The following is a 13,982-nucleotide window of genomic DNA, read 5'->3' as shown; positions in this document are numbered from 1 at the left end:
CCTTTGCAAATGCAGTTATACTGTCAAGTGTTAAACTGCTTTTCCAGCAGCCAGGCTGCTGCGCTGCAGGACGCAAATCTCTTCATTAAGAATTTACACATCCTTACAATGAAGGATGAACTAAACTATTCTTAGTTAGGCCCCAGAGAAATCTCTCATCTATGCTTCAGCATATCCTTCATACACCATTTGCAGCATGCTTCGTCAGAGAAGCATCAAGTCGCAGCGGAGCAGGACAGAGCGAGCATCGCTGAAACCCTGCGTACAAGCCACAAAGGAACATCTCCAGCTCGGTGCTGGATTGTTGCGAAGTGCGTCACTGAGGTTTTAGTCAATTAAGACTGTCAGCAGTAAACTCTGCAGCACAGCCAGAGACTGTGGGTGCCCTCCTTTTGCACACCATGACTGCTTAATGAGCCTAACTTTTCAGGACCTGCTGAGTCATCTGCGCTGTGACAATTAGGCTTATTGTATTCTTTCCCTGGCTCATCCAACTTTTGAGGCACCTACTGCCATACTGAACTTGTCAGCAGTTGGAAAATGTAGTGCCATGCGAGGGCGATGGTAGAAGCTGGAAAACCTCGACAGCGTTTGTGTCATTAACACAGGTGAGGTGGGTAAGGCTTAGCCTCAGACATAGTTCCAGAGAGCCCCGTGCATTTCTTGCTTAGTTACACGCTGCATAAGACTTTCCCACGTTCTCTGCGTGGTGCTGAATTTTCCTTATGTTTACTAGGCAGCTGCGTTTCTGTTGCTCCACTGATGGAACCGACTGAACCCCTGTGTGTCTTTAGTTCCGATGCGAGTCAAATTTCCCATAAATTCAAGGGCAGTCTTTTCTCGGTAACATGATTTGAAGCCATTAGATTCACGCTAACATATTTTCTCTAGTTTATGCAGATCCCAATCTCCTTTTTGAACTGCTTCTTCCTAACGGGCACTGTAGTGTGTAGGGAGTCCCTCCGGACGGTCATTTGCGTTTCTGGTAGAATAAGCCTTGTTTACAACCTGCTATCAGCGACGCTGAGATGATACAGCAGCTGTTTCCCTTTTGGACTCATGACTAATTTATGAGCTTTGATTTCTAGTCTATGAAGAGTTAATGACCCCAGAAGCATCATCTGGGAAGCTATAAATATCCTTATGTATCCCATACAGACACTGTTATTTGGTGTTAAGAGATCAAGAAGCAAAAATACCAGTCAGTTTTAGTATAGGATTAGGAAATCTATCTGAATTTGTTTCCTCTTAGCGGTACCCGTCTGCAATAATGCCCTACATAGCAATTTGACAGTTTCATAACAATGCAGCCCTACTGGGCGGCGGATTGCTAAGTGGAGCAAACAAGTCACGGAGGTAAAAAGGGGTTGTGAAGGGGAGGGTTAAGAACAACTCCTGAGTTAAGGATCAACCACCCTTCGAATCAAGGCGTAGGCATTCTTAGCTAGTGCAGAGCAATTAGTTTGTGCTATATGGTTACAAAGCTTATCTGTAGTTATTCTGTCAAAAATATTTTGACAGATCTTTTCAGCTGTGTCAGAACTAAGGGAAAATGAAGCAGAGACCTCAGAATTTGGCTGTTAAGTTTGTGAGCTCTTCAGTTTAAGTGAATGTGTGGTACCCATAAAGTGAGGCTTTAAGGCTAGCAGAATCATATGGTAACTTTCTTCAGCCCTGACTATTCATCCTGCATTGGCAGTGTTTATAAAATCTTTGTTGGAGAGAGATTACTAGAACCATGCCCAGTATTCAAAGTATGATCTAAGCAATGTATTATACAGTCCTGAAATAAGTTCCATTATTTATATTCCATACTTACATTTATACACTGCAGAACTTAATTGCTTATGTTAGTACAACTGAACAGGTCTCCAGAAATCATTTAAACAGCCAGCCGCTGCTTCAAACACCTCTCTGGTAACCTCCTCCCTCAATTCCAAATATTCTTCTACCTATTGTGCAAACACCTCGTTCTTTTGTAATAAACTAGACTTTTTAAAGCATCCTCTTGGGACTGGCTTTCTCCAAGCTGTGTGGCAGGCTACTAGTGGAGATTTGTCCATCTGACCCTCTTGCCCATTTGACTGTTTGGTCACCCAGACAGTTTGCATATTCAGTGCTTGTGACATGAGAGTGGCTGTGGAAGGAGACAAAATTTTGGATTTGAGGCACGAGTTTTTTTGCTAGGGCCTTGGAGCAGTTGCAGGCCTGGTTGCATAAGACTGACACAACTGGGTGAGTCCTTGTTGCTATTTAATTTTTTTTAGTAGTGCAGCTGGGACCAGTGCAATTTAAGAGCTGTGCAAGAGCATTGTGCAGGGTGCTTAGCGTTGCTCTCAGCTCTGCTAGATGTGGCCCACCTTTCTCACTAGAGTTTTGGTGGTTTGTTGCTTTAGTACATCTCTTATTAGCGTACACTTCGGTCATCTGGCAGAATTAGGTGGAATGCAAGTTCACCAGATAACAGTTCCTGAGATCTGACCATGAAAATTTTCTCTCCCATCAGCTCTTTGCTTGTTTGTGTATTTTATTTGAACAAAGGGTTTCAAGGATTCACAGGTTGTCATGAAGATTAATTTTTTATATCCCTTTAATATTAAAAGTAAGGATTTTTCTTCTTTTTTTCCTATCTGTTATTTCGCATGTCCCGTTCTGCCTTCTTGCTTTCAGGAAAGCAAATTCTGAAACTTTTTTGCGTGCCAGTTCAGAGAGACCAAACTGGTTATTGTAAAATAGTAAACAATGGAGCTTGACTTGGAGGCTATGTAAATCAAAGCCTGAAATCCTGGCCCTGTTTTGAAGTCCATGGCAGAGTTCCCACTGTTATTAATGCTTCTGCAAATGCTGCCAGTGTTGCTGCTACCAAGAGACGCCCCACTGCTGTTAGTGATAGTGCCTGCTCGCAACAGAGAGAAGCAATGTGAGCCTGGCTGTGTGGGGAGGGTCAGAGCCCGCAGCTGAAAAATCTGTGAGCAATTGAAAGCATTCCTGAAATTGGTGAAGTGTTTCTGAGTCTGCCTTTATCATTAACTTATTTTGAAGGGACTGGCCAGTTAACGAGGGGTGAGGGGGGGATTTTTGTGTTTGCGTTTCAGTCTGATCTTGGATTTACCAAAGACAGATCTCTTTTGGCAGGCAGCGGCCTGGCAGTGATGCATCTCACATGCTGTCTGGGTTTGTTGGTGTTTTTGAAAAGAGGGGGCAGGAGAAAGCAAGCTACACCAGAGTTTTGACTGGAAACTCTGCCATTCTGGACAAAAGCAATGGCTGAGAAGTTGAACTGTTCCACTCCGTGCAGATCAGCTTAATAGCAGCCAAAGCTTTTTTCTGCCCTTTTCAGTTATTCATATCACTCCCACCATAACAGCCCGGAGGGGCTGCATTTTTTGTCTGTGTAAACCCAAAAGACAGTGTGTCCATTGAGTCTCTAGCTGTTTCTGGAATGTGTCTTACAAATTGTTCTCTGCAAAATATCCTTCATTCTTTTCTGTAGTGAAGACTGAAGTGGCAGTGTATTTTTTCTTTCTCCTATGCTTCCTTTACCTGTATCTTTCTGTAAGTTAGTTACAGAAAATAGTGCTTTGGTGTGATTGTGTTCAGATCCGAACTGCCATGGCAGTGGAAACTCTAGGTTTACCAGTATACTTGCTGCAGGGCTGATGGCGCTGCAGATACTGGGCTGTCCTTCATTCTTGGGAGCGCTTTTCTTGACGAGAAGTACACTGGCATATGTGACCTTTTGGTTTTATTGCTGCCACACGAGTTCACAGAAGAATTGCCTTAACAAAAATAGACTTTGGAGGGGAGGTTGTGTGTATATACGCTGCACGTGTTTATTTGGGGACTAAAAGATGTTATGAAGGTGTGCTCTGGGGGTGGATGTGCATTTCTTTAACAAGTGCGTACAAGATCTGAGTATCTTTTGCAAAGAAAAGGAAAATGCTTTTCTTCCCCCCAGATCCCTCAAATGCATATACCCTTTTCTGCTTTTTCATGATGCTGAAAGTGACCTCACCCATTCTTCCTTTCAAGGGGATGGGATCTTTTTTTGTAGTGTTACAAGTACCTCGTCCTGACTTCTGTTTTAACCAAGAGTGATCTGGCAGTCTGTTGATCTGGATTGTGGTTTCGCATGTGGTGCTAGAAATCCCAGCTCTTACTTGATCATCCCTGCACAGTTAAAAGGAGAGAGTGTGTTGGCTGAAAGCTGCATCACAGCATCGTCCTCCCATATCTGAAGGCATGGTCTGGTTTTCCAGAGACTGAGTATTCCAAAGCCTTTCCTCCTGAAAATGCTGTTCAGAGCAAATATTTTAACATTAATTCTAAAAGCCTGAAAAGTATCTTCTCTGAAGCTGTTTGCATGCAAAAGTGAGCAGTGAAGAAGATAAAAATAAATTTTCTGTGAAGCTCAACTGTAAATTACTCCCAAAATAGCTCCTGTGACTGTGCAGCTCCAGGCCACTGCATCCATTGCTCTGAAAGTGACACTTAACGTCGTCGACTCATTTTTATCATTCTGTGCTTCAGCAGAGTGCAGGAACCCAGTTATAAAATGTAATTCTGCTAGTACGAGAAGTGATGATGTTAGAGTAAGTGACATACTCAAATGAAGTAATAAAAAAATCTAGACTCTTTTATGTTTTTATTTTAAGAAACAAATACCTCATTGGAAAAATATTTAAACAGTTTGAAGCTTGCCAAATGCATTAAATGGCCAGGAGAAACAAAACATCACTGGGGCTCTCATACAAAAATTCTTGGTTTTGGAATGTACCCAATTTTACTTATTCATCTGCTGCCTCCTCTTATTTGGGGCCAGTTAAGATAGTTTTGGAAACAGAGCATCTACTCCTGTATACATTTAGCTCAGGGTTACCATACCCCACCAGTGAGCTTGCTCATGAGAATGGACTCTGGAGGCTTAATGTTTGCTGGGTCTGACTGGAAATGTGTAATAGTGAATTTCTTGCTTTTCTGTTTCAAAAATAGAGTCAAGGGACAAATTCCTGAGTTGCCCTACGTTTTTTTTTTTTTTTTAAAGAAGCTAAGTGGGACTGGGCCTTTCATAGAAGTCAGCTCGAACAATGGGCTGCTCTTAGGTAGCTGAGGAGAATGGGCCTCACAAATGAATATTGATCTCTGGCAGCTGGGACTTGAGGAAGGGGCTGGGAGACAACCGTACATTACCCTTACAGCTGTCAGCCTTTCCATGGCTGACTTTGTTTTGCTCGTGTATTTGTGTTTGTAGTACAAGGCGATATTGTTTTCCACTTGTGTTTAACATAGCTATACATGAGTGCGTGGATGATAAGGTTTAATAAATCATATCGAGCACTTGGGTAGAAAAATGATTGATATGGCTGCTTGGAATTTCATCGCACTAGGTAGAGTTCCCGATGCTGCTTCCTTTGCAAGAGTGAGTGGACAATTAAAACTCTTGGGGAACAGGCAAAGATGCAAGTTTTATATTGGATCTATTTATTTGGTCATAGTCACAATCTTTTCCATTTGATGCTACTGTTTCATCTCCTGTTACACACTTAGTGCCCAGCATTTTTTCATTGTCCTTGAATTATTGTTTTTGTAGAAAGAATGTGAAAGGGGATCTAGGAAACTCCTTCAGTTGACTGCACTTGCAAAAGAAATAGCTGAATTGAGGCAAAATAAATTATTAGGTGAGAGGTGTGAGCTGGACAAGTGGAAGGGAAGCCTATTTCTTTTCAAATTGAGATTTGAAACCTTTTGGCAGAACTTGTTAGCTTCCAGTTATGATTACTAAAATGTTCCATGATTTGGTATTTCACGGATTTATTGTCAGGAAACTATTGTCTGCTTGGAACAGTTCAAAGGCTAACCCCTCTCTGAACTGTTTTCAATGGGAGCCCACTTCTTAGAATGTATTAAAATTATTTGTTGTACTGTTTTCCCTGAAACATCCCAAAATGCTTTAAATAATTTTTAAGCAGTCTTTCTCTCTCCTGTCTTAAAGGGGGTCAATTTGAAATTCGAGGGAATGATCAAAACCTAATATTTTCTGAATAATTGCAGGACTGTTCCAGGGCTAGGTAGACAGCAGAGGGTGAGGAGGCTTCAAGTGCCTGAAAAATAAGCGCAAGCAGGATGGATTAAATATACAACGCCAAAAGGCAAGGCTGTTGCTGGCTTCACTGGAGCAAGGATTTGATCCACAGCCATGGAGCCAGCTCTTCTGGGGCAGGTGGCAGTGTGAGGGGCTATATGGGAGCTGAATGAAAACGGCTCTGGATGGTTGGATGCAAATTGTGAATGAGCATGAGAGGAGAGTCTCAGCAAGTGAGCACAGGGTAGGGAGCGAAGGCAGGTAGGTGCAGGAAGCCGTGTGGGAAGGGAAGGGAAGGAAGAGTTTCTGTATGAAGGCCAGCAGCAAGGAAGGAAAAGGCAGCTAAATTAAACAGATGGGATAGACAGCAAGGGAATAGTATTGGGCAATGAAACAGACAACAGAAGGCCTTGGGAAGCAGAACTGTAAGGAGAGTAATCTGAAAGTACGGGAGGGTCACTTGGGGACAGATTGTTCTAGGGAAAGAAGTGAGGGTAATTGCCCAGTGCTTAGCTATGCTGGGCAGCAAATGATCTGTTGGTAAAAATAAGAAGGTAATCATGTTTCAGCTGCTCCTCAGGCTCCCCTTTCCTTGCACACTGCATGCCAGCTCTATTCAAGGAAGTGTACATAAAGGACTTTGCAGAGAGTACAGTGGGGACACAAATTGAGATGTTTTGTCATGAGTATGTTGGCTGAAGCGTGTTAAATGGGACAAACCATTTTTGTCCCTCCCCTTTCTCTAAAAGATACTGCTAGCCAACAGGTAGCTAGTGCAGTAGAGAAAAGCAGGTGCCAGCCGTTAGGGCATACAGGGGACGAAGAAGTGTCCCGAAATGTCAAAAAGCCTCTGTCCCTAAGGGGGCTACTAGAGGGGCAAACTTGTTGTGTTGTTTAGTAATAGGTAGTATCTTCATGTAGTATGAAGAGAGGCAGTTTATGGAATGCAAAATGATTGATGGAACTAACATATTGCAACACAAAAAAAGGGTAGCAGCTCCAAGCATAAAGGGGAGACACTAGATGGAGGAAGCAGGCACTGCCTTCTGCTAGATCTGTGGCAGCACATTCGTTCTATGAAGATGGCAAATGACTAGAGATGTTCATTCTGAGGATGCAGCTGAGCTGTGAGAGCTATCGCTTCTTAGGCAAACTAGGAACACAAGTCCTTCACATGCCAGATGTTGACCAATTTAACTGAAAATTCCAAATAGGAACAGGCAGGGATGTGTCGATTCAATAGAGGGCAAGGCCCTGCCACATTTAACAGAAGAAAGAGGACTGAATTCCCAGAGTGCACACTGCAGATTTATGCTTGAAGTAGATGAAATGTTTCACACACATCTGTGTATAGGAGTAAGCCGTAAGTGTTTGGAGATCCATATGCTAATGTTTCTGTGCTGCCTACTGGTAAGGGTGGTAAGATGAGGAGTAATGCAGTGTAATTTATTTCCATGTAGTGGAAGTTATAAACTACTTCTGGCATTTCTTTAGGCGAGACAGCAAGCCCAGCTGCGACATCAAATGGCAGAAGACAGCAAAGCAGAATATTGTTCCACTCTACAGAAGTTCAACAGTGAGCAGCATGATCATTACTACACACACATACCAAACATCTTCCAGGTAAGACTCGCTGGCACTGAACTAGAGTAGCTCATACACTTGTGAAAAAAAATAAAGGGATGCATTGCATGTTGGCCCGATTCTATGATCCTGTTTTATTCTTTGGCCATTTTGTCATTGTTATCAAATTTTGTACGCAATCTGCTAACCCAAGTGATGGAGAGCTTGGGTATATAAAAGTGTGCCTTTCTCTTAGGAGGAAGGCAACATTGAATTGTCATGACAGATTACGGTAGTCCTTGGAATTGTCACAATTTGCTGTATTAAACTCTTGTGTCCATGCAGCTGGGGAATGAGAGCATTATTTGCATTGTTGGAGCAGGAGGCAGCTGGGCATCCTTACATCTGTAAAGCCTCACAGTCTTTATAACCTGTTTTGAAATCAGATTTCACAGATGTTTGCAGAATTATTGGGGAGTTAAACTCAATAGTGAATGTCAAAGGGTTTAAGCACGCTTACTATGTCTTACCATGCCTAAAGAAAGACTGTAGAGAAAGTACAAATCGGATAGCTTTTTTTGTTCTGACTGAAGATCTGAGTGTGTGCTTGGCTGAACAAAGAGATTAATGTCATAGAACAGAAGTTCCAAATGACTGTTCCATTGTAATGGGTCATGAGAGTCAAGAAGTGGAAAAGACAACCTCTTTAAGGGAGAAAATGTCACATGCTTATCATCTGATCAGAAATAACGGATACTTGCATAGCAAGCAAGCATTTTCTTATCCATAACTGTAGCTTCTTAGCTAAATGGACACCTTCTCTTTTGTTCATGGTATTTCAAACCAGTATCTTGAGATAAATTTTCCATGGCATCATATATAAAATTCTTCCAGTACATTTGTATTTAACCCTAAATCTGGTAAGTGCTCTGTTTTGTAGGTGAGCATGCTTGTTGTAAGTTGTGCAGAAGTTTCCTTTTCACTACCAGTGCTCTAGGAAGCTTTATCACTTCCTCATAGGTGGTGAAATAAGGGAAAGAACAGAAATTCTTTACAGCACAACTTTTAACTGTTCATTTTTTGCTTTTGTTGCTTGCATATTAGTCAAGGTAATGGGGATTTCTAAGTTATCAATACTCAGTAAAATTCCTGCAGTCTAATGTGAAACAGCCAGTTCTTGTTCATGCCCTTCTGTATCCTGTTTTATAATCTTTTTTAACAGTGTTATACTACATTCACTTAGCCTCTGTTCTAAATCAGAGATCCGTGGAATAGGTGCTGGAGATCGTGGCGTTGAATCCACCAAGTAACAGGGAGCATGTGTTGAGAAACACTCATGTAAACAATGTGTGTTGTATAAGACTGCCCATAAACCAAAAATTATCTTCTTGGGGGAAGGGGAGAAAACAAAATTTTTTTTTGTTCCCTTGGATTCTCCAGTGGAATGAAAATGAGCTCTTTCACAACATGTCGTGGAAAATGGAAGATAATTTGTTGTTCCGGAAATTATGTTAACAGCCTTAAGAACCATTCTTACAAATGTCTAAAGCTGGGATTTTTGACAAATCAGCATTTTTCAGCATAAAAAAATAATTGAAAAATTCTTACTAATAGTAACAGATTGCTTTTAGAGTGGGATTTAGATGTTTGAGGGAATGATACCACTTGCTGCCTTCATGAGAACAGCTGTCCTAGTTTGCCTATACATTTTAAAGCAGTGTTTGCTGGGGAGAAAAATGGGTTGAAACTGTGAAGCTACTCTTGATATTTGATCTGAATGAAATCTAATGTTTTAGAAAATACAAGAGATGGAGGAAAGAAGAATTGTGAGGATAGGTGAATCCATGAAAACTTTTGCAGAGGTCGACCGCCAAGTGATCCCTATCATTGGAAAGTGTCTGGATGAAATTACAAAAGCTGCAGAATCAATTGATCACAAGAACGTAAGTATCATATTGCTTGGATTGTTAATTGCTGTCTTTAGTACTTATCGCTTTGTATATGGAGATTCAAATCCTGGGTCCAAACCACAGTGAGGGCTTTATAGTCATAGAACTAAAACAAATGGTAAGCTTTTGTCCCAAACTACTTTGTCTGAGGTAGATTATCTCCTAAATCTTCTTAACATCTGGAAATGCCACACTTTTTTTCTTTTAGGAATATTCTTTCCTTTTGATAGGATAATGATTTTTTGAAATATTGTTATTGAAGAATAGGATTCTGCCTAGAGTAAGGAAAATGATGGACATCATTTGAAGTATCAGTGATTCTTATTCAGATAGGTTCTATATCTAATAGAAAATGGATTGTTGCAGGAATGTCTTCTTGTTACTCTTATAATAGTAATAGAAGTATTTAAAGTGTTGGCTACATAAATTATTGCAACAACTCTGGCAAAACTTCTATTGTAAATTGTTTATTTGAAGAATTAAGACTTGCTAGCAATCTGTAAATGAGCTCTCACAAGTCTTGATTTCTGAATGTCGTTGTCGGAGTAAAAACAAGCCTTCCTGATGAAGGCCGATGAAGAGTTGGGCCGAGCTTGCTGATGTACAGTTAGCACAAGGGTGAATGTGTTTTCTATTTTCTTTTCAGAATGATCTGCTCTCTTTGTAAATGAAGTCTCTGCCGGCTCTTTCAGCCCTTCTCATGGATCACATTAGTGCTTCAAATACAAACAGCATGTGTCTTGCTGGCTGTTTGAAATTCCCATACGTCTTTTTCACTGGAATCTTTTCTAAGCTATTCAGTGCCCAGAGCCCGGAGACTGCAGTTAATTGGCAGCATAAGCCTGAGGCTGAGGTTTTGAAATGAATCCCCTACTTTTTGCTCAGCAGTTGCTCTCACAGAGAGCAGCATGGGAAACCAAGGAATCTGAAAGTTACTGTTTTGGGGTAGGAGAAGAGGGAGCTGGGGAACAGATTCCCATGTTTGAACAATGCACCCTTTTGGGGGTACAGTTCTTGGTGCTGTATGGTGAAAATTGCGCTAAGGAGAGATTCATTCTTAGGCCTACATTCTGCTCTGATGTTCGAGCACAGTCTGAGAGAAACTCACAAACCACTTAAGCTAGGTATCGGAACCAGCTTCACCACCACCACTGAATTTTCAGCTCAACTTGGTCTCTCTTGCACACAGATAAGTCAGACTGCTGGCTTACATGCGCAAGTAGGTATTTTGAAAAAGGTATTTTGAGCATTGAAAACCAAGGGTTCTCCTGAAAACACCATGCTAACCAAAATGTATTTAACCAAATTTGTTACATCTGAATAATTACGAAGGGTTTAGCATGTTGTGTCTGAAAACAGGAAAGTCCATAAATGATGATTCTTTTCTTAAAATATCATTAAGGACTTTTCATTTCAGGAACAGAGGTTTCTCACCTTCTTAATTCTAATAGAAGTGGCATGCTTGTTGCCGCCTTTTCCAAGATGCGGGTCCTGCCACTTTATAGTTGTGTCCATAAGTGCAGACAGAAGTAATTTAAAAGCTGTGTCTTCCCTATTTCCAGGTCATGTACTGCTTTGGCCGGTAATGCAGACTCTTATAGCAGACCTTTCCCATCTCACCCCTTAAAATTGTAAGAAACAAGTTTCAGTTCTTAGACTACTGTCAGAAGTTTCTTTTCTTTGAAAGATCCAAATTGAAGGGTTTCTCCTTTGCTCATCTTTTTCAAGCCTGAACATTTTTGGATAGGAAAGTCACTAGATCTGAGCTGTAGTCAGCTTTGTAAATGAGGTCAGATTCCAGGAAAGTTGAATGCAAGGACAGCTGGTGATAATAGAACTAGTACAATGGTGAGCAAAACCAAGAGCCTGCTGAGCAGGAAAAGCTTTGTGTGAAACTCTGGGCCCACACAGACATGTGTTTCCCAGCTGAGAGGAGATCTCCAGGATCTGGTAATCATAAACAAAGTACAGTATCACCAAACTTGAAACGCATGAGCTCAGAGACTAGGGTACTGACAAAAGGCAGTGATGCATCTGGAGTTCATATTTAGCTCCTTGTTGGTACTCTGGTTTTATTTTCACTCTTTTTGTCCAGCTATCGCATACAGAGTTGCTGAAGAAGGGGAGAAGTAAATGAAAGTTCTTTTTTTGGTAACTTCAGAAACCAGGGCTTTGAATGGAACAGCCGCAACTAGTATAGAAGATGTATTGGTCAGAAAGAAAATAATTACAGAGAAAGCACCAATTCTAGTGCTTTACCTTATGTACCACTGTGAGTCAGCTCTAGTTGAAGGGACGTGAGAACCTGCAAGTTCTGCAACTTTTTTTTTTTGCTGTCAGGAAAACCTTACCAGCTGATGGAAAGGCATTATTGTTTTAAAAAGGAGGGGAAAAAAAGCACACCCTTGCACTTCATGTGGGTATCTCTGAGCTTTCTGATGATCAGTTTTTAGCTTCAGGTAGGTTTATTACAAACACAGACCTTTCAAGGGATTCCTGTGGCATCTGTGAACCGCTGATCAAAATTGTGTAGTACTGCAGTAAGTCAGGACATAGTTCCACAGTCAAGTTGTAACTGTGGAGGTGCAGGCTGCTAGCAACAGGCTTCCTTTCTACAGCCAGCTCTATAGGTGCTAGCAGGAGTCTGGAAAACCATGTTGTTTAAGGGCCCCTGTTTCGTTAGATGGTGTTGAGAACCAGAACGATACATGGAATAATTTAATTATTCTCTGCAGCTTAAACATGACTAAGTTCTGCCTCATGCCCCTAACAAAACGGCCAGTTGTTCGGGCTCAGTTAGGGAACTTGTAACTGTGCAAGTAGGATTGCTTTCTGCCCTCACCAAAGTGTGTGCAGCTCCCAATAATATCAATGGAAACTGGCTGGATATAGCTGGGAACGCTCGTTAGCCTTGTGTTTCTAATGCAGCTATAAATATGCTTCTTTTCCATGTCCTCTTTCTAATAACACAGAGGTCACATTGCAAGGGTGAGCTGTGGTGACTGCTAAGTGAACCTAGGCAGAATTGGCTTCTGAAGGCTCCAGCAGCAGATAGAATGAATTTGTTACGGGTCTGGGAGTTCCTGTTATGACATTATCTCTTCGTGATATATGGAGCACGCTGCATATTTTTAGCTCCATTGTAGTGGAAGGATGTTTTGACGAAATGGAAGGAACACTGTACAGTTAAAAAAAAAAAAAAAAAAAAAGAAAAGAAAAGGAAAGAAAAAGAAAAAAAAAATGAAAGGCTCTAGGCATAGCATGAAATGCCTGTAAAGTGGTGTATGGAACCTCATGTGTGTTTGTCACTTCCTTCTTCACGATAATCATCTTCACAATTATTGTTTAAAATCTCTTCAAATGCTTATATCTACAAAAGTTTTAATGTCAAACTGGGATGAGATAATGGAGAAAGTGTTGTTTTACCTCCTTTAAAAGTTCTGGAGGAATTCTACAGTGCACCTAATAGATTGAGGATCTCAAGCCTTAATTTGCTACGCAATCCCCTGGATATTTTTGCAAAGCTTATCTTAGAGCAGTGTTTTGCTTAATTGTGTCTGGCCTCTGAATAAGTTTATATCCCACTAGATTTTTTGTGAACACTGTTTTACCTACGGACACGAGCAGAAGCTGTGAAATGCCTTCAAAGCAACAAGTTCATCTATTTCCTCCGAGCAGAATGATTGTGCTGTTCTCTGGAGGCTAATGAGATTTTTGTGTGCTATGGCACAGTTCCTCTAATGATCTTAGAGCGAAAACTGTTAGAACAGTATTATATAAAAAGCTCCCTTCCATAGAAGTTGAGTAGATCAAAAGTAGATTTTTTTTTCCAGACGCCATTAGATCTAAATGCATTTGGCAAGCTGAAGTCCAAATCTGCATTTATGTATAATTAATTGTTTGTAAGCCTGAATAGGAAATATGCTATATGTTGGTTTTGATTTTTTTTTATTTTTTTTAAAAAGCAAACCCACTGCAGAGTGTACAGGCAGTGTGTGGCTGACTTGTATCTAGTGCTCCTAGTGGCACCAGAAGGGTACGAGGCTTTAATGACAGCCCTGGAGTTAGCAGCCACTGCAGCACCAGGGTGCCTGGCTGCTCGCAGGACCCTGGGCTGCTCCAGTTGTAGGATAAAGCTCGGAAGATAAACTCCTGCCGCTTACTGTAGCTAAGTTCACAAGCACAGACTGGTTAACTCGTAGCAGTGTGGTCACTGGAGGTCAGTTATATAGGAGCATTTATCGGGGCTTTCCAGAAGCTTGCTTACAGCTGCATGCCCAGCAATTCTGTACCTCAACTTCGTTATGAGTTGCTTAACTTATCTGTTTGGTTACTGAAGTAGGATTTCTCTTCTAGTAAGTAAAGCTAACAATAATAAGCTCCTCGTC

The 13,982-nt window shown here is 41.2% G+C and overlaps 1 protein-coding gene across 45 annotated transcripts in view; it reads left to right on the top strand.

Moving 5' to 3' along the window:
* Positions 1-13,982, top strand: part of FNBP1 (formin binding protein 1) — a 99,863-nt gene that overhangs the window by 54,293 nt on the left and 31,588 nt on the right. For all 45 annotated transcript variants that reach the window (XM_040531550.1, XM_040531552.1, XM_040531533.1 and 42 more), the window contains exons 7-8: positions 7,577-7,705; positions 9,442-9,588. In XM_040531550.1, the coding sequence (XP_040387484.1) occupies positions 7,577-7,705; positions 9,442-9,588 (276 nt within the window). The remainder of the gene's footprint in view (positions 1-7,576; positions 7,706-9,441; positions 9,589-13,982) is intronic.

The sequence above is a fragment of the Cygnus olor genome, chromosome 19, assembly GCF_009769625.2.
Source record: "Cygnus olor isolate bCygOlo1 chromosome 19, bCygOlo1.pri.v2, whole genome shotgun sequence".
NCBI classification, from domain to species: Eukaryota; Metazoa; Chordata; class Aves; order Anseriformes; family Anatidae; genus Cygnus; species Cygnus olor.
The sequence above is the reverse complement of the archived record's forward strand: the minus strand, read 5'-3'. Positions and strand labels throughout refer to the sequence as shown.